Source organism: Ischnura elegans, chromosome 1, assembly GCF_921293095.1.
Source record: "Ischnura elegans chromosome 1, ioIscEleg1.1, whole genome shotgun sequence".
Classification (NCBI taxonomy): Eukaryota; Metazoa; Arthropoda; class Insecta; order Odonata; family Coenagrionidae; genus Ischnura; species Ischnura elegans.
Genome location: NC_060246.1, coordinates 97,464,886 through 97,486,362, shown reverse-complemented (window position 1 = coordinate 97,486,362; position 21,477 = coordinate 97,464,886). Strand labels below are relative to the sequence as shown.

General features: G+C 37.3%; 1 protein-coding gene across 1 annotated transcript in view; it reads right to left on the bottom strand.

Annotated features, from left to right (window-relative positions):
- LOC124166836 overlaps window positions 1–21,477 on the bottom strand; it is a 603,633-nt gene that overhangs the window by 5,120 nt on the left and 577,036 nt on the right. Inside the window, exon 11 of the mRNA XM_046544536.1 lies at window positions 5,993–6,480. Coding sequence (XP_046400492.1) covers window positions 5,993–6,480 — 488 coding nt within the window. The remainder of the gene's footprint in view (window positions 1–5,992; window positions 6,481–21,477) is intronic.

Genomic DNA, 21,477 nt, shown 5'->3' with positions numbered 1-21,477 from the left:
TTGTTCGATGAATCCAATATGATATTCGCTTTGGAATATGATGGAATGGGATTGGTGACTAATTTGGTGGGATGCCGGAGCGGCAAACTGAAGATCCGTGTTCGAATCCCAGCCGAGCTGAATTATTTTATTATGGCCAATTTTATCCTTTAATCCATGAAGGTGGAGAATAAAATGGTTGCAGGCACACTCAGTTTGACAGTTTTTGATAGAACGTAAAACCATTGTTATATGAGTTGGTGAGAAGTATCACCACATGCACCGCAAAAAAATGCACTGCTATTGCATTGCATTCAGTTTAATTTCAAAGGCAGATGTTTTAGGCGAATGAAAGTATTCCCTACCTTCATATTTATCTCAAAAGATTACTGAGTGATGAAGGCAACTATAAAGAATGTAGTAAACAAGGTTATTGCAAAAAATGCACAATTTTCCTTTGAAAATTTATAAACACAAATTATCTGTATCTATGTATTTCTGTAAATATGAGGAAAGTAGTAACTTAGTGATTTCAGTCAACCAAAAATTACTTTTTCATCAGGAAGTTTAAAGAAATCATTTTCGCGTTCATTCAATATTTTAAATTCATAAAACTGAACGTTTTCCGTATCATTTTCAATGATATGTACTACATACTATGAAGCATATTTTATTGCCGCTCAACTCACGTATCATTAACTTCGAATTCACATGATATTTTTAACGTATATCGTATATGTAATTTTAGTTAGGGTGTAAATAAAGTATTCTTTCTCATATGCTAATTTTTCTGACAAAAATCTAAAAATACGCTCGATCGTTGCAATAAATGTACTATTAGAAGTTAAGAAAGTCATTAAGGACCAGTGGCGCCGATGCCATGGGGCCTGAGGGGGCCCTAGCCCCCCCAAAAATTCGTTACAGATGTGAGGAAAAAATGTGTCAGGCTAGTCAATTTTCCCCGAAGTGTACAGATATCGAGATTCGAGTGATCAGGGTTCTAATGTTGATCATATGACTCTTCTTAAATGCTTAAAAAACTTAAAATTCACTACTTATAAAATTTACCGGGGCAAGGTCCTCGGTTTGGGCCCCCCCAATATTTTTTGTAAGTCGGCACCCCTGTTAACCCGTTAACGCCTAGCGGTACCAAATGGTACCGGCTGGTAGTGCAGTGCTAAACGTAACTTTTTTTGTCATTCATCGTTATTTATTAGGGTTTTTGAGAGTTTTGAATTGATAAGAATATTTTAAATAACATTTTTCTGAAAAGTTTGGTATTTTAAAGCCGTAATTAACGCCTTTAGAGCCGTTTGAAATTTGTGAATTATCAACTAGCTCAAAAAAACGGAATTGTTAGACCAAGCATTTCGATTTTCTTAACTTACGCCTTATGTACTGTTAATAAAGAGGTTTTATTATGAAATTATGGTTGCTATAACATGTCATCTCATATAAAGTATGGTTATTTGATGTGAGCCTAATATTTGGGATGTAATGATGCAAAAAATTTTAACGGTACCACATGGTACCGCTATAAGTGGTAATTTACCATAAGGCGTAATCATTAGTGGGAAAAGAATAAATGTTGCACGTAATGACTCCGAATTTCATTGATATTTAGATACACGATCACCACAAACATCGCAGAAACTTTTTAGTTCAGGCGTTACCGGGTTAAGGACTCAGATTAAAGTAAAAACTGTAAGAAAATTCAGACTACGTAATATATTTAATTTTCCTTGTTTTATCGTGGAAGTTTTCTCCGAAACCGATGTTGTATTTAGAACTTGTCCTCTTTTTTTTAGAAATGATTTCCCGCGGATTTGTAAACGGACTGTTGAGGAAAGCAGGCGGAAGAGGGAAAGAGAGCGCTGAGCCCGCGTTTGCTCAGTGACGCGACCATTCCAGCCTGGAAGGCCATTATCTCAGCCCTTCGGCTGTACTAAATCGGAAAACAAAGGCCATGCAGGTAAGATTGAATAGAGAATGGATTCCAAAGGTCAGAGCAGGAATAGAGAGGCTCCAATCTGCCGCTGTCGTGCAGATCTTACAACTGGTCTCTCGACTCTCGACCAGGGGTTCGATTAAAAGGATAAAGGGGTATCTTGGATCATGGTTTAGAACAGTCTTTCCCAAACTTTTTCGAGCCACCTTGGATCCATAAACCTAGAGTACTCAACGCCCCCCCTTATCGGTATCTTTAAAATAATAATCAGAATCATATACGAATTAACCAAATGAGGAACATTGTAATAATCAAATTGAAAACAATGACTAATAAATAATTAAGTTCTCTGTGCCGTGAAGTTGTACCAACGATAGACCAAATGAGACTAAACCCCTTCAAACGTTTCCCTTCTGCAAGAAAGGCTTGGAAATATTTTTCAACCGTTCTTACTTTAAAATGTAAGAAAACACATGGATTAAATCACTTCCACATGCGGGATACAAAGCAAACTGTAGAAGCGAAGCTTGAAAACGAAGACAAAAGGAAGGTTACGGAACCTTCGCATTTGTCACATTATCAGGAGCCTCCGGCGCCCCCCTGCTGGCTTGGCACTTTTCGCCCCCATAGACTACAGCAACGCCCCCCAGGTAGCGCCCACTTTGGGAACCACTGGTTTAGACCAATAGAATTAAATAAGTGAATACTTTTATAATGCTTTGGGGATCCCGATATTGGTGGAAAAGGATGGATTAAGGAAGGATGAAGTCGTTTACTCAGACCATGAATCCCCAGAATCCCAGAATGAATTCTCAGTGATAAAATGATGGAAGGAAAAGATAAAATATGACGAAAAATTATCCGCATTCAGCCATAAAATCATAATTTGAAAGTAAAAAAACTCTTATGTTGAATCCCACTTTTTATGAAGAGGAATTGATCACATGATGGTGAACCACTATGAACCACGCGAGACGCTGCGAGGAATGGAGGATTTACTGGCATGCGGTGGCCAGCTCGGCAGGAGCACGTGAAGTCCTCAAATCGTCTGAAAAAGGACCAAAGGTGTCGATTTTCTTGGGATTTCTTTCTTCTCGATAAACGGAAAAATCTGGTTATCTTAACTATAAAATTGAGAATTGGAATTAAGAAATGGCTGGCGGGCCCATTTTAGCTTGCATTTAGAAATGAATGGGATATTATGACCTAAGGTAAGGCTCAATATAGTGTACTAGGGATATTAATAGGATGTTTAAAGATGATGATTATAGAGGAAAGGTAAATTTATCATTGGATAGGATCTACTATTTAATGTAGGTGTGCGCCTCTCCCGCCCAAAACTCTATTTTAATATTATTTACATACATATCTCACTATCATATCCCAATTGGAATAGTTTCCTTTAAAAGTGCATATTAAACTCTGTAAAACTCTTAGCTTTCTAGATAATGGCATTCAAAATTATCATGAGAAGAACTGAAGTCGATAATGGCGTCTTCCCTATGAATCTCTAAACCCCGATCTTATAGCGCGAGGGATATTGAAAGTAGGCAAAAAGTTAAACTTAAATGTATTGCTGGTTGTAAACTTCAGGGAACCACTAAAAATGATGCGTCATGACGTGGTTACGTTACCTAAGTGTATATCAACTGACCTCTATTAAACACTTTCCTTTCATCACACATTTTGCGGCAGTGGTAGTAAAACTATAGATGTATTAAGTACTTTGAATAAAAAAAAAACTCGTTCACGCACTCAAGCTCATGGAGCGGTTGCTGGCTTGGATACCCGAAAATCAATCATTCAGATTGTACCAGCGGATTTGCAAACACATCACGGATGAAGAAGATTACAGCGATGTGGAAGATGGTTAAATCCTAGAGAAAATAACTCTTCCGGAAGCGAATATCTGATTTCACATCGTTTTGGATTCACCGGCTCACCGATCTAAAAGAATATTTTTCCATTTGCGATCATCAATCTTCCAAATCATTTCTTCCTACGCTCTTCACAAAAATATTTGAACAAATTTGAAATATATGGGATGGAGAGTGTCAGGGGAATTCTCTTCAAAAAAGTTCATTTTGAAAGGGAAATTTTTCCGAACTAAAGTTAAAAATTAAACATCAGTGCTACATTTTGCGAAGAGAAATAAAAAAGATACTTTGGAAGACAATCTTAATACTGATTTTGGGTAGTTTACAAGGTAATAAAATAACGAATAGATTTATGAGGACAAGTTTAATTGACATTACAGTCAGCGGCATTTTCTGCCAATAAAGGTCCATCCCTTTTAATTTTAGAGTAACTTTACGACAACATGTGTTCAAACTCATACATTATTTATGAACAGATACAAAAGTAGTTCTATAATTTTTAGTGGCACGTTAAAAAATGAATTTCAGCCACCAATGAAAAACTGCCATTGAAGATAATCATAAACTTGGAGAAAACAAGTTTCTGGAACATGTACCTATCTCTAATCAAAAGTTGTTGGCAGTTTTTATTCTCCTTATAATGAAAAAGTTATTATTTTCATAGTAAAACGTAATAAAGTAATTAATACATTTATGAAACAGATTTCATTCACTTTAAAAATAATGGACCTATTCGGCTTTCACTTGCTGAAAATTCGTGCTGAATGAATTTTCAGCAAGTGAAGCAATGAATGACAAATTTCCTTTAATAATGAAAGTTCTATGAAAATTTAAAAGAGTTATATATCTTCATCTAACTTAAAATAGTTCTAATTATAGTGTCTTCGTGTCGTCAAGGATATATTATCCGTAATGTATAAACCATCTTCAGATTATCCCGAAAGATATAATTTTTATGAACTGATATGAAGTTAGCCACTGCAGCTTTAACGTCGTTAAACCTTTAGGCGTCCTCAAAAATAGAAATCCGATATCGGGAAAAATGTAGCCTCAGAAATCTCCCAAAAATACCTTAAATTTATTTTCCATCGCATAAGTTTTGTGGCCTTATGGTCGAATAAATGCTTAGATTTATCAAAATTAACAAGATATTGAAGAATGAAAACAATTTCCATGTTTTCAGTTTCGCTCTCAGAGTTATATCCTGAATATTGGTTTAGGCAAGCGATGGTAGATCCTACAGTGGTTCATGCGGGGAAATTAGGTTAGACTCACCCTCGTAAGGTTGATGGCGCGTAACACGTGCTCATTTACGGCAGGGATGGTCACTTTGGATCATCTGAGTTCTTGCCTGAATTTTTGTCTTGATAACATTTTACTTTTGCGTGGTTTAAAACGTCTAACATAGTTGTCCTTGGTAGGGATAGGCAATTAATATATCGCTGACTGTATTGATTCATAGATACCATATATCAGTAGTCAATATCTGACTCCATTTTTGATTGTTACCCAAGAATAAAGTGCTAAAAAAACTATAGTAGTATGACGATGATTAAGATTTTGCCGTAACAATGATAAAACGACATAATTGAGCCCTTAAAGCAAAGTTTAAAGATCTGGAGCATTCATTCACATCCCATTAATATCAACGCTTTATTATGAGCACGTTGACCACCATGATGTTTTAGTAGGTACATATTTCTTATGACGCCATCGGTGTTTTTTCATCAGTTACGTATTATTGATTCATGTCACGTAGAAATAACAGTATAATGATTATAATGGAAATTTCACTCTATTATGAAGTAATTCAGCCATAAAGACCACTTCAGTCACGGTTCATGCCAAAGTAATCTCTACCGGTAACCATTAGCGCAAAAAATCCCCTGGGACTCAGTCACTCTGTATTTGATCACCATGAACGGCATAGCGAGGTGAGAAGTTTCATTGCCGGTAACTATGACCGCCGCAGCGGTCAACGTGTATTGAATAAATACCATCGTGTATCATCATTTAAATTTGAGAAATTTACACAAATGAAAAATCATTTGCTTTGGCCGGAATCCTGGTGGAAATATGGATCTGTGGAAATTGCTCTCTTCGAGTGATTTCGCACTTGCGGGTGATTGCTCAAAAGTACGCCCCTGGCTAAGCAGCGGATATTCATCGAATAATCATTATTATTTACCCTTCTTCACGTCTCCCTGGAGGGCCCGGCGTCGACTCTTGGCCCGGCACAGCGTCCGCACGAGACAGACGCTGATGACGGTGAGCACGAGGCAGGGCAGTAGCTTGAGCATGACGGCGTACACCCAGAAGTTGACGATGTAGAGCATCTCGCCCTTGTCCCGCGCCACCTTGCTCAGCTCGACCACATAGGCGACGGCGATGACCGTGGGGGGGACCTCGGGGAGGCGCGTGGGGGAGGACGCTGCGAGGTGCGGGGACCACGGCTCGGGGGTGGTAGTCGTCACCGCATCCTCCGCCGTCCGCCACTCGTCCTCCCAGTCCCCCTCCGCCTCCACTTCGGCCGCCGGTTCCATCTCGGGCGCCGCCGCCCACGCCATCTGTCGGAGCGCCGCCGAAACAGAGGGAAGGGTGCTCGCGGGGCCCGGTCCGTAGTCCGCGTCCAGCGACGACACGGCTGCCGTCGGAATCAACAGGCTCGGCTCTATCCTGTGGATTAGAAAAAGACGGAAATGTTCCGTTGCTTCATCTCTAAAAACCCATTAAGTTTTTTTGCAATGGGGTCTGGGTTCGCCCAGACCCGAAATCGCAAGGTATCATAGGAATTCGGTAGAGGGAAGGTTAAGATAATAATTACGAGGAAAAAAAATCTTCTCCAATCAGCCACTTTCTCATTATTTTAAATTAAAGATAATTCGCACAGTTTTTCGTAACCTGTTGACGTCATTACTGCTGACGTCGCTACTGTTCGTGGATCTCTCCATCTTCCGGGTTTTCGCTACGTTGTTTGTCAGAGGTTGATCTCTCACAGACAAAAATCCAGAAGATGAAGAGATCCATGCATCCAGAACGCCACGGATGAGTTAACAAAGCTACGGTTCATTAACTCGCTCCAAGAGATCCGCTTATTGAGAGAAGGAATGCTCAATAGAGTCATCATCATCATCATCACTGGTCAACAATCCTAGGATTGGTTTGACGTAGCTCTACACTCAGTTCTCCTATCAGCTAATCTTTTCACTCCTACGTATTTCTTCTCTTTCACATCTCTCTTTACTTGTTCCATATATTTTGTTCGAGGTCTTCCTTTTCCATTCTTGCCTTCCACCTGTCCTTCGACGATTGTCTTCATCAGGCCATCATGTCTCAAGATGTGGCCTATAAGGTTGTTCCGTCTTCTTATTAAGGTTTTCATGAGGCTTCTCTTCTCTCCTACCCTTCATAGGACTTCGTCGTTACTAACTCGGTCGATCCATTTGATTTTCATCATTCTTCTGTAGCACCACATTTCAAAGGCCTCTATCCTTGCTTTCTCCGCTGCGGTCATTGTCCATGCCTCACTTCCGTATAGGAGCATACTCCAGATGTAGGTTCTTATAAATTGTTTCTTTACTTCCATATTTAAGAATAGAGTATATAGACAAAAACGAACCATAGGAGCACGATGCGAAGAGGAGAATTGCAGCTGATAAGCGTCGAACCGCTTGGAAAGATTGAATGAGGTCATCAACTTATCAGGGAAAGGGGTATCAGGTCTTTATTTGTTGCCGTGATTAGCTCGAGAAGTAGGTGAAGCATCGAAAAATGAAAAAAAAAGTGGGTTTCTTTATTTTTCAACTTTATCTAAATCAGCAATTGGTTGAACGATCCCATTCTGGTCATAATACAATAAAGCCTAAATTATCCATCGTTCCATTCATCATTCGTAAGATTATCCGCCTATCACTTCCCAAATCGATCCCCTCAAACACCCAAGTGATCTCCCTTTTCTATCTTTCTCTAGTCTCACTACCCTATTCTACCTCACTTCAAAATAAGTTTTTCAATATGGGTGGAGTAAAAAAGATGCAAACCAAGCATAAAAAATAAATTAAATAGAAATATGCTGATAATCTAAATGAATGGAATGTTATTGTCTTTCGATTTGATTCGTAATTTTCGATTTATTCGATATGCCTCTTTCGATTATCGGTATATAATTTCTCCTCCATTAGGACGGACAATCCAAGTTCTACTCAACAAGTATACCCAGAGTTCTACTTTGAATGTGTATAACACAGTAAAATAGCATAACAATATCGTCGATGTCCTCTTGAAGGGTCAGGAATGATAAACATTGCCAAATAAAATGGTAGATGGTCAACTTTACATCATGTGAAAAACATAAAAATGTACTTGCATAACATCATGTTCAATCAGAACAATTTTTTTCTTAAAGTATTTTTTCTTGAATTTAAGAGAATAAAATTTTGGAATAGAATTAAAAAAATTCAATGAAAGGCTGCGAAAACAATATATAATTAGGGGACCAAGAAATTCTTTAAAAATAACGGAACTGTCCTAATGTGTCTATTTGCGTTGCTTCCTCTTCAATGCAGCTTCGGCGACACTACATGGTTCAGCGCTCGGATTGACACAAATTTGCGTTAGAGAGAGGGGAAGGCGTTGGCATTAATGATATGATGGTCAAAGAAGGTCAAAAAAGGTGAAAGCCCCCAATAAAATAATACCGATAGCAGTAACGAAGTTTTAATTGAGCTCCTATTACACTAGGTGAAATTGCTGTATAAAAAAATCCTGCCATTCAAAACCCAGAAAAATTTTTCATTGACAGTTATTTTTTCTTACGTTAAATTATAAACAGCACTTTCATGCCCAAGAAAATAAATCTCTAGGATCTTCCTATTTCTTCCTATCCTTCCTAATTCCCGAACGTTCAATGCTTAGTCCCATTTTGTGATCCTAGATCCATCCATGCCCCAAGTATACGTGACGAAATTTCTACTGCCAGATTTGGAGTGACAACGTGTAGGGAAACTTCAAGTGACCTGACCTGATGAAATAGTATTTATTTGTATAAAGCCCATTCTGCCACGGAATTTCCGGAATTTGGTATACAATTAAAAAACGAGAAATATTTAACTAAGAAGACGGAAAAAGACGGTACTTCACGATAAAACGTCGATAATTTTGTTCAATTTGTGCAGAGGATTATATAATTTTTCTAAATCTTCAACGAAAGATAGATAAATTAACATAGCTGCTTGTAAGAATTAATTTGGAGTAAATAACCAAAATTACCTTCCGGAATTATTCTGCAAAGTATAACCAAAACAATTGCATTAATTCCAAAAATAGCCACCATCGATTTCAGACACATCACGAAGATAATTTTTTCTACTCTTATCTAGGCATCATTTTTTGAGTCATAAGTGAAATCAAATACATTCACTATAGTTTCACCATAACTACTTCTTATGATACTAAAATGATGTATTATAAACCGAATTATATAAAGGAGGCTTGGTGGATCGAAGAAGGTTGGTAAATCCGTTAAACTGGGATCTTTTTCATTTGTCGACTTGTGAAAATGAACTGAATGATTTACTCGGTGTAAAAATATAAAAGCCGTGTTTTATTCAGTTCCATCGTAATAGCAATCCTCCGTTGATGTTTTCCGTCACAGGAAATTTTCATCCGCTGCGATGAATGACAAAGAAGGTAGTGCTACTGCTCAGTTAAGGAAAAAGGTTTAATGGTCCATGAACTGATTTAGAACTTTCTTATTTTCGGGGAAATGGGGAAGCTCAAGTAGTTAGAGACTTTGAGAATCTCATTGTTCCCCGCTCTGGGGTTAAATCCGGACGTCTTTGGTATGTCTTAATATAAAACGAAATGGCTTCTCTCTTCCTCATAGACCCTATTTTTCCGTATTCTAATCTTGATTCCATTTCGCGAATCAAGATTTCACTTTCTTCACAGCTTTTCTAAGCTTTCCTCCTCACCATCAGCTTTAAGGTCTAATTTAACTTTCTATATTTATCTTCTTTGACTCTCTCATGGATTTATCTCAATAGCATCAAGTTTGAAACAGTTATCTCTTACAAACCGTGTTCTTCAACATAACGATATGTCAGTACTCTATACTCCCCATCAAAACATAAAATACTTTATCTACGTTTCAGTTAAGTTTTTTTTCTTCAAAACCCTCGAGCATTTTAAAACTCTCACCATGAAGACAGAAAAGCGTTAATTTAAATTACAGGAATCAGTGAAATCTAAGACTGTATTTACAACATTACAGGAAGATGTTTGCGTGTGCTAAAATAAGCTGAAGTTTTCTGTAAGTACATTTTTCATGTATATTTCTGACCTTCGCTGTGTAACATCGTCAGGTGTCGATGACGATGTCGCATAACGACCACACTGGTCGATATTAAATTTATTTATGCGAAATCAACAAGATTTTTTTTGATTCAACATGAATCAATTTCACGAATTCACGGCTCAAACTATCTGTTGAACATTCGCATGTTACAAGAGTTCCTTCATTTATTGATATTACTTGCATTTACCACGCGGTAAATGCATCAAGAAGCATAAAATTAGCTTTGGAGTTTATTCCACTTCCTTAAACATTTTTTTTTGGAGGTTTAGGAAATCGATCATCTTTGACGCATTAGACTTTCTGATAGTTATCGATCTCATTTTTCACTAACAATTGGCTCGCTCACTCCAACTAATAGGGTCAAAAACCTACCATACAGTTCTTATCCAAAATTATTAAAATCAACGGTTTAGTACTCTATCATGTGCTATACCTCGATTCTGTTGCTTAGTCAGAAAGCAAAAATCAATTTAGGGAAAGAACCTAAACAAAAAAGCTGTTCCTAATTTGTATATCAAGTGACTTGCAGCATACTGCATATTTAGTAGCAGATAAAATTACGATTAGCATTCACTCTCATGTAGTATTTACAAGTACCTACTGGAGTAATGTTAGACCTCCTGCTTTAAAAGAAAATACAGCTGTTAAGCACCGGCTATTTTGCGATGGAGAATCATGCATATGCCCTTGAACCAATAACATTGAAGGCTGCGAATGCAGAGTTGCAAACTCATATTTTTTGATACTGTAGGCATTATAATCAGAGGGCCTTAACCAAGCTCATGTTTGGGGTAATATAAAAAAAAAAAAATGTGTTTTCGGATTTTTTAAATATAACTTGCAGTACACTGCACATTTAGTGGCATATAAAATCGCGATACATAACAATACCGTTGTCTGCATGATTACACGGTTCAAAGAGCTGCTAAGTTTGTTGTTGCTGTAACTACATTAGGATAAATGTGATAGATGTTTTATCAGTTTCACAGAAACAGTTTTACTTGAGGGAGGCCATTACGATAACGAATAATCAAGTTTGAGATATGATAAAAATTAGGAAATATTATTAAAATAGCCCGATAGAAACATTTTAGAGCCTTCTGTCAATACTTCTGAACAAATCTCGCATAGCTTGATTACCTATTGTTCTACCAGCTAAATTTGCATTCGTTACAGATTTTAAAGAGGGTTTAAAAATAATACTTATGAAATGCGTGTCATTCATATCGCACGAAATATAATACTCATACTATTGCTCAAGAGCCATTTGCAAGAAAATAATATTTTTACTCAACCTTTTCACCCCGTAATATAACTATGACGGTTGGTAGTCCAATTTTATGAAAGAACTTTAAATAAAATCTACGAAATCATTATGAAAAATAAATTTGAGGAATCTTAGGTTAAAAAGGGCAAGTTTAGTAGTATAGCATTTAGTTAGTAGTTAGCAAGTTAGTGGTATAATGTAGTATTTCCATTTTGAAAGAAGTTCAGACAAAGCATTAATTCCCTGCCTATTTAATTTATAATGTAAAGGAAAACGCATTTTGGATTGTGCAAATAAGTCACTGAAGATCATATCGTTAAGGAGAACTAAAGTGGTTTCCAAAGTTTGATGACTGTAGAAAGGAAGAAGTGTTACGGTCATTAGAAGTTATAATAGGGTGGTTTCCTATTATTTTTTTATTGCCTAAATCGAAAGATTATTACTCCTGGAGTGCGCATTTCACGCTCTTTGATTTTCGAATGACGATATCTATTTTTCGCGATTAAACGATAAGTGAAAAATTTCAAGCGCGCGAAAACGCGACGGCTAAGTAGGAATGATGGGAAAAGTCCGTGTGACGTATTTCTGGTTCCAGCTGTCGGCGTGTGAAGGTGACCTTGTGGCGAGGTTTGAGCGCTGATACGACGCAGGCTGCTATCAGGTAGCTGAGTACCCTGCTAGCAGGTAGCGCTTGGCTTAAATAAGGATTTTTATTCCCCTATCAAGCGAAGGAAACTTTCCGAACTTTGGTATTTTTAATGTGCGATTATTAAGAGATGTTTCCCTGAGCTCTGTGCCTCATGCATGCATTAGTAATCTCAGACAATGTAAAACTCCTATCTACTCGTAAAGAAACTAAGTCCCTGTGACGTCACGTGGAATGGAATCGCATGGCGCCAATCTGGCCTTTTTCAAATGAGGTTAAAATTGACCGTTGCCATTCATCTAAACTGGGATTTCTAAAACCAAATAATTTGTATATTATGAATACACTAATGGTGGGTAAGGAATCGTAATCAATGCATTTCGTTTTCTTTGATGAAGGAAACTACTCTATTCCACTGGGTTTGTTGTGATAACTTTAACGGAGAGAGACCCCCATGGAACCGTTGGAAATCCCCGTGAAGATGGGGAACTATTGAGAAGTATTCCCGCTGATTTTGGAGCATTTGAATCTTTTCCAGAAATCTGCTTTTGAATCTCCTGCTACGGAAAAAGATGAAAGTCCTTTTAAGCACTCAAAGATAATATAAATGAAAATAATGTAAAAGAATACGAAGCAAAAAGGCCATCATCATAGTCAATATCTGATCAGTCGAAGACACAGCGATGTCACTTTCAGAAAAAAACCTTTGCCTTAGAAAGGACTCAGTGCTCTGAGGCGAAAAACACTAAACAATAATAAAAATTAAATTAACGATGATGGAGATAAGAGCTCGGGATGATATTGCGGAATGGAGGCAAAAAATTGTAGATAATAGTTGAAGTTATTCCGACATGTAACAAAAGATGCACGCACCAGGAAACTGAAGTTAGGTTGGGGTTAAGAGTCTAAGAAGCTCTAACTTCAATCACACACTCCGTCATCTTTAGCAAAAAGTAATAATATGCAAATAGTAATACAACTATGCTTCCGTGACTCATATCAATCCTAAGAAGTGTACATGCACTGTTACCAGTACCCCTCATGACGGCTCGATAGTTGTTCAAAGTTGTGTAAAGAAAATATTGTGATTGATTCGTATAACAGATCAATGCTTTTCAGTTAGAATACTTTAATTTAGCATATATTTTCCCTATGGTGGGTATTAAATTGTATTCAATCGAGAAAAAAAGAGAGAAGATTTATTTTCAATTTAAGAAAAAAACAGAAAGATTATAACAAGTAGTTTTAATATCCACCAATGTATTTGAATCAAAACATGTTCAGCATCATGCTGAGCAGTCCTCTTGAATCGTGGCCAAAGTCAGTGTGTTGCAACTGATGTGAAAACGTCATCTTGCCCCGGAAACGTATTTGAATCAGCTCTAGCAAACTGCTAAACGTATTCATTATATCGCAAGAAACATTTGTCAGATCAGAGAAAGTACAACAAAATAACAAAGTAACTTTCTATCCAAAGTAAAATTAATTATCTCAGAAAATTAAAGAACTCTGTCGTAATATTTTCCCAAATTCCGTTTCCATCCTTTTTTTCACTCTCCCGCTTTTAGGTTATCATTTACGTATTACTGCTGTTATAAACATAAATTGATGTATGCATTTAGATATCTCTCTTTTAAGCGGTAAATGTAATTTATGCCGAGGTAATCGGTTATTTCGGCATAGATTTGGGCTGCAATCATCGTAGCTAATTGGGATCATCGTAGCTAAGTCAATGACATTTGAATAAATTTATGCAAAAATCAGAAAATTTGGAGAAAATGTTGTGTTGCTATGTTGCCTTAAGTGAATATTATATTTTTATAAATGAAAAAAATATTAAATGTAAAAACAATCTATCACCTCTTCCGTTAGTCTCTGAAATAATATTTCAAACAACAACGTAAAAAACGCTGCGATTTTCATTGCTTTAATCCAGTAAAATGAGTTTTCAAACTTTGGGCGTCACTCATTTGCACTAAATGGCACGCCTAATCATGATACATCAAGTGTCGGAACCTGTTATATGCCAATGAAAATTCGAGGCTGTATGACTCGATATAGCACGGATTAAATCACGATGTATCACAGGTTCTGCTAAACATTCGACTACCAAATATGTCAGAGCATGAGACATGTAACTCGTTAATGGTAGGTTACTTCTACAAAATAATTTGGAAGATTTGATACGCCCACGGAAAACAATGAGCTGAAAAAAAAATCACACGCTAAAAACATTAGGTGCGTACTTCGTATTTCGTGGATTCAAATTTGATAGGAAATCAAATCCACAACACGGAACACGTAGTCCATAATTAAAAAGTCCACAGGCATTTCCCACGGGACTATCAATGCCCGGGTCCTGGTCCCTTCTACAAATGGCATATTTGTATGTGTTCAGAGTGGCGCAATTTGGGTCGATACAAAGAGCATGACATCCACCCAGCATGCTTCCATCGTTCAATGGGCGACTAAACGCATTTGCGTTCGAGGTCAATATGCATATCCTGCCGTGATATTCCGATGAAGAGGACATTTCAAAGCAGCGCTCATGGATTTGCACTTTTATCAAATACATGACCCGGCAGATTGTAAATGAAGATTGAACGATCGCTATATCTGCCACACACATACCTTGGTAATTCCCTACACGTAGCAACATGAAAAGAGCGTTCTTTTGCATAGTCATTGCTGATGTCGCTTTTTTTCGAATGCAGAGCAAAGCAAGTAGGTGAAATACGTGTTGAATGTGAACCGGTTTGAAACATGAATATGCATTGCGGAGAGACTGATATTAAAATCTCACCATCAAAGGTATTGCTGGCATAGAAACGTACGCAAATGCGTAGTTATTATTCTTTTGTCTTAATTGTACAACCATGCGGACGAATTGGGAACTTTTCCTTGCTAAAAAGAAGTCGCCCCCTCTATACTATGAGAGCGAAACTCGAAAAATTTATCTCATTTTTAATTTTAGAGATTTCCCCTTTCTGAATTCTCAATTCCCATTATTTTATCCTCTGGGATGCACGGCTTATTTTTTTATTTTCTTTTTCTTTTTCATCCTCCCATGTTTTAATTTCGCTTATCCGCATGACTAAGATATCAGTTAATATGCGCATGCGATCTCTCCCTTTCTTGTTTGCTTTCGCTCATTTTTGACTCGGTATTTTCTCATTTCCCATCTAAAAAAAAACCGCCTCCATATCTCCGCCATCATCTCTGGCAAAATCATTCCAAGCATTTATACTAAGCGTGTGAATCTAAAACGATTCTTTCTCCCCTTGTTCTGTTTTTACTTTCACCATTAAAGGTACTGCAAGCCTGTGTGAACTTCGGTTCTATTTTCTCCTGATTTAATAATGCAAATAAGTGAACGACTTTTGAGCTTTTTGTTGATAAAATATCATCCCTCATATGATAAAACCAGGAACCATTTTTTATCTGAAAATTCTCGTAAGTATAGCTAGGATGCATTTTAGGATACTTAATGTATTTTTTTACCAACTACAAAACGTGAGGGAAACGGTAGGATTATTGGTGGTGGGGAAATGTAATTAGTATCCATAAATGGTGGTAGTCTGTCTAATGAACTCATTCTCGCTGTTATAGCGTAATCAAGTTAAAGATATACTGTGATCAACTGCGCACTATGAAATATATTAGCCAAATGGGCAAAATAAAAAAAATACTTCACGTATCGCACTGAATGTTCTACTGCTGTATAAAAATACCCATTTTAAGCGGTGCATGGTTAATAAATACACTGTTACATTGATTACAATAGTTGTAACACTGTTAGAATAGTATCTATTACCATGAAAAAATATAGCTTGATATTAGGGATCTAAAGAGAGACAGTTAAGATAGATCAGTTAGTTAACAGAACTCTTTTGCTTATTCAAACCAGAAGTGACTAAAAATTAAATTTTATTGATAATATAGCCTATAGAAATATTGGTAAAAATAAGTTAAACCCATTAAGACACCTTTAAGACTTATGTTAGACAGATGGGAATGAAAAAAAACTATTCTTTGCATTTCCGGATTATAGAGAATTCTGGAAGAGGAAAATATATTTTTATATTAAATCAATGTCTACGACATATAAATTTTGAATATTCAAAACTATTTTTGAATTTCAAGGATCAACGAATAATCTTATATTTTATAGAGTAGATTAGAAATATAACTTTTTTCAGTGTACTTGTCTATTGTTGTAATTTTTCGCAAGCTGAGAGGCTGGATATCTTAAATGAAGCTATTACTAAGCCATGATTTATAATTTTATAGAATCATCTAAAAATTCAATACAAGGTTTAAACGATAAAACGTAGCAAAATGCCACTGTGGTGATAAAAAATATATGTAAAAAGAAATTTACTGAGAGATATCTTAAGTGGCTACAAAAAAGAATTTAAATTCAATTTTTCCACTGGCCTCTAACATTTTTCATTACAGGTGGAGAACCAGGCGAGTGGTTGTGTTAATCCCTTTCTTAAATTGTTCATTCATCCAGCCATCAATTAAAAATTCCTCGCAGAACCACATCGAGATTAAAACTCGTCGAAAATGATCTTAAAACATAGAGCTCGTGGGTCCGTAAATCCCTCTTATTATGCTACTGAGTAATTAAATACAGTCCTAATGTGAAATATGAGGGGAATGATAAACATTTCATCCATTCATACTTGACTTCATACTCATTTCGTTATCAAAAAAGCATTTTCACTCAACCCGAAAGTCGAGTTGTAAGTCTTCCCTTGTCGGGTAAAACAGAAATCTCTCGCCTTCCCTTGTGATTCCAAACGCGTCCAACCCTTTTTACCACGGCTACTAGACTTACTAACGGTTATCCACGCTTAAGTCTGGCGCTAAATCGTGAGAAATAGATAACCCAGCGGTGTTCTTCAAGGATATCATGAATGAAGGAGTTCTATACTATGCTAACGATTTATCTACTCTAAGTTAGGAGGAAAACGAAAGAATAAAAGATTGCTAATTACGTAATTACCATAGTATTCAATTTTTCCAAGGAGTTGGACTAAAGATGCTTCATTAAACTTTCTGAATGTAAATGTGGAATATAAGGCGTAACGCACGGGGTAGTGAAAAATAATGAAGAGCTACGTGCATTGCCGTATGACGTAGTAAAGTCATCTATCAAAAAATGAAAATAACGTGATGCATGAGGAAAATTTTGTGAATGAAAATGAACACGCAAAATAAAATCCGAACGAATTTCCAGAAAAAATTTGGAAACTGGAAAAAATATGATTTTATGCTCGTTCGGAGTTTTAAATTAGAAAAGATATAACATTAGATATCGTTCTGAACCTAGTTTTATAGCCTATGAAGTGATAATTTTTTCCTCGAGGAACTCAAGAGGAAAAGAAACTCAATCAAGAGCTGATGAACGGTACACGCCTTTAAATGAAGTATACCGTGCGACCACCGAGGTCAACTAATACAGTTGGTATAAGAAATAAGTCCTAAGGAATCTGACACAATAGTTGTGATGATAAATATACGTTTTTTCTCAAGTCATAGAGTTTTGGTCTTGAATAGAGGGAATTTAAGGAGAGATTAGATGGGTGAATGTCGCATAGTCTTGGAAACATGGAGGTAAATACGGTCCAGATGCCTGTATAACCATCCTTTGTTAAACTAAAATGGCATCCATTTATATGGATTGCGGGCTGAGATTGAAGCATAGAGCCAGGTCTTGGTAGCTACCCCCAGGGGGAAAAAGAGATTCCTGACCACTTCTTCAAGCGATAAAGAAAAAAATTCTACCTTTCCTTGCCCATATAAAACGTCTTGTTGTCCACTAACTACATCTTGACGTATGTTTGAAGAAGAGATGAATTAGATGAAACGACGCACGGAACTATAAAAAGAAATAATCTCAGGGGCTTCTTCGAAAGCGGATGACTTCTCCATCTGCCACAATTGCACCCGGCCCTTGGACTAGTGGACTGGTAGGACGTGCGGGGGATCAGAAAGGGTTGGCAATTCGACTGCTGGCAGAAAATGCCTCTCCTAATCCACTTCCTTTCCATTTCGCATTCTCAAATTGATGGCTGAATCTCTTTTTTTTGTCATTTCCTCCACACTTCCTTCAATTTTCCTCTCTCGTGCCGTTCTCAAGAGTACAGAGCCTTCAACGTTCATCCTACTTAATATTCCCCAGCCGAGGCCAACATTGAAACCAAGGGTTTTGTAAATAATTTTGATGTAGCATGTAAACAGAAAGTTAAAATCTTGAAAAAAGATCGTATTTAAATCCTGAGAATCACCCTTATTTGTGAGTTCTCCATTACGATGGGAATAAAATTTTCACTTGCAATGAAGAATTGGAGCGATGAATTTCAACATGGCACGGGGAAAACTGGCGTGGATTTGTAATGAACAGCTTTTTGTGTATCTTTGGGATCACGACGGCTGTTGCTCCAATTCTTTACGATAGAATAAGATGAACTTCCAATAGAACAAGATGAAACTTTTCCACAAGTTTCACTTTTTCAACACGCATTTCAACTATCATCGGATTAACTCCGCATCATCTTGTTTTACTACCAGTTAAGTATTTTTTCTACATATCGCCTGCCTCGATAATGTTTATTGAAAATAAACGAAGCGAATATATCAATTCAAACGATGCTAACGACGGAATCAGCCAATAAGTGGCCTTCCCTGTTCTGGGTACCGTAAGATCAGGTTACTTTGGCACATCAGTTTTGGCCCACACTCTAAAAAGAGATTTAACATTTCAAATAGTTTTTTCAGTCAACATATTGTCATACTGTTACTACTAGTTGACAGCACTAACTAGAGATTCCTGCAGTTTCCAAGATTCAAAAGCATGTAAGAGTAATGTGATGGGTAAACTTAGTTCTTGGAGAACAACACTGACTTATCATTAAAAACAAGTATCATAATCATGAGATATCATGTGTGGGACAAAGTAGCCTCAGGTCGGGACATCACTGGCCTAACATAAAAAACAATCACAAGGGACTTACTGCATAATGGCTGTATCTGAAATTACCCAATACATAGCCATAACCCCAAAAAGTAACATGGAAAATATTTAACGTCGCATAGATTTAAATTTACCGATTTAAACATATTTTTGTACGCACAATGTGTGGAGTGGGCAAAAGTAATCCCTGTACCCATCTTACGGCATGAGAGCACGAGATTTCGGGTATTATATTTCCCATTCACATTTTCATGCACAGAAGTCAAAGCTCTTCCTTTCAATCTTAACTCAAGAGGTCACATCTTTCCCTCCTCTTTCATCTATTCCGCCCTATCCTGTCCTACCGGCTCCTCCACCCCATTTGAACCTTTCCCACCACAATTTCCAGTCCCATATAAAGGGTCCTTTTTGACTCACATGCCTCCCAGGGCTTCTTTCCCTCGAATCGTAATCTCTGCACCTCTGGACGCCTCCGTCCGGCCCCTTCATGACTCTTGGTCTTCCTCCCCCCAGCCCCGGCCGCTTGATTTCACTCGCCAGAACAAGCCCACCCACCTCGTGGTCCATGTCTTGGCCTCTTCCCTCCACCTGCTCATTAGACCGTGGCTTTTGTGGACAGTGTATGCGGTCGAGTGGGCGGACGCGGTCCTCGGGAATCACAATCAAGGGGTCGCAAGAGGAATTTCAGGGCACGTTTCTTATTGTTACGTCCGGAGAAAGTCAAGAATAAAATCTTTTCCTCCCAAGGGCTCCTTATGTGGTCAGCATTGCCCGTGGGCAATTTTTTCGTCATCCTCGTTCGGAAAATTGCATGTAAAAATAGTACTCCAACATGGTACCAAATTATTAAACGGTTCTGTAAAATGTTTTCGAGGGTCCAGGACAAATCCTACCCTTTCCTAATTCAATTGTCGAGGTATGTAGGTAATATGGTTTCAGGATAAGTAAATTCATTATAGGATAAGGACTTTAATTTTCCACACGACCAGTAGAGATACAAACAGAAATCCGTGATGAAAATGATACCCTTGCCGAGATATATAAAATTTACAAGACGAGATAAAAAATTGCCAGTGTATATTCACCTTTCACGAAGCGAGCAATACCTTCCTTCATCAAGCCTTTATGAGTCGAATGCAATATGCGGTACTATTTTCCCTGCGCATCTTACAACCTTGCTTCTTCCTACTTTCTACTTCTTGCGGTTATTTTCTATTATGTTTTTTTCTAAAGAAAACAATAGTGTAAATCACTATATCTACTCCTTGCTTTCGATGCCATTTTCAAGTGTCCAGGCTCTTTTCTCTCCATCTATTTTTACCGATGTTGGTGGCAAATTTCAGGGGATGGTAAAATTGGAAAAGTGAAATTCAATTTTATGCTCAGGTGAAATTGAGTTATTATACAAACAAATTATTTGTATTCGTCATTTATAACTGAATTGTAGTGTATTAATGTGAGTGTAATATATAAGTATTAATATGTATAAGCGCTTTAATATAAGTGTAATCAAAAAGTGTTCTTCATAATTAAAAATTCTTAATGGCTTACGTACGGTGAGTAATTTCAACTACCGCATCTAAATTTTAAAAAATCCTGGTTTCGGTCCTGATTGGAGGGGAGCTCTAGGAATAGGGTATGAGAAAGTAGGAGGAGCTGATACCTAGCTAGTAGTGAACCTTACGTAGTTTCGACGGCTATAGCGTCATTATATAGACAAACAGACCCAGACCCATCATCAACATGGGCGCAGCCAAAAATTAAGGCTAGGGGGGTTTTAGGCACAACTAATACTTTGAGGGTGTTGGGGTATTGCATACCCGCCAGGGTAATTGGGAGTTGCGGGGGCCCTCCTCCAGAAAATTTTTAAGATTAATGGTTCCAAATGGCGAGTTTTACGGCTTGCTGAGGGATATTTGATTAATCCTAAGACTTTTATATAAGTAATACTAATCCATTAAGTAAAATGGATTAAATTAAAAAATTCTCTGAGCTCTGGGGGGGTTTTAACCCCCAAAACCCCCCCACGCTGCGCCACTGATCATCAAGATCTGTTTGTATTGATAATGACGCTATAGATGTCGAAACTAGTCGATAGTAAATAAAAGATAGAGGAACAGTATTGGGTTTTTGATTCACCATGAAGTTGTATGACGTGACATTACAAACAGCAATGAGAAAATGATGCAAAGGACGCGTTGGATAAAACCGAAAGTAGCAATACGAGGTTCGGGAGTAGGAAATGCACTTACGTACTAACTTTGTTCGCAATCCGTGCAGCTGTAGGGAAATATATGTCTTTGAATAAAATGTGATCAGAAAATTATGACATCATTTTACGACAGGATTTGGAAAATGGTCAGGTAAGATAGAAAGATATTGGGGAAATTTTGACACTTTCAAGAGAAATAGACTCGAATACG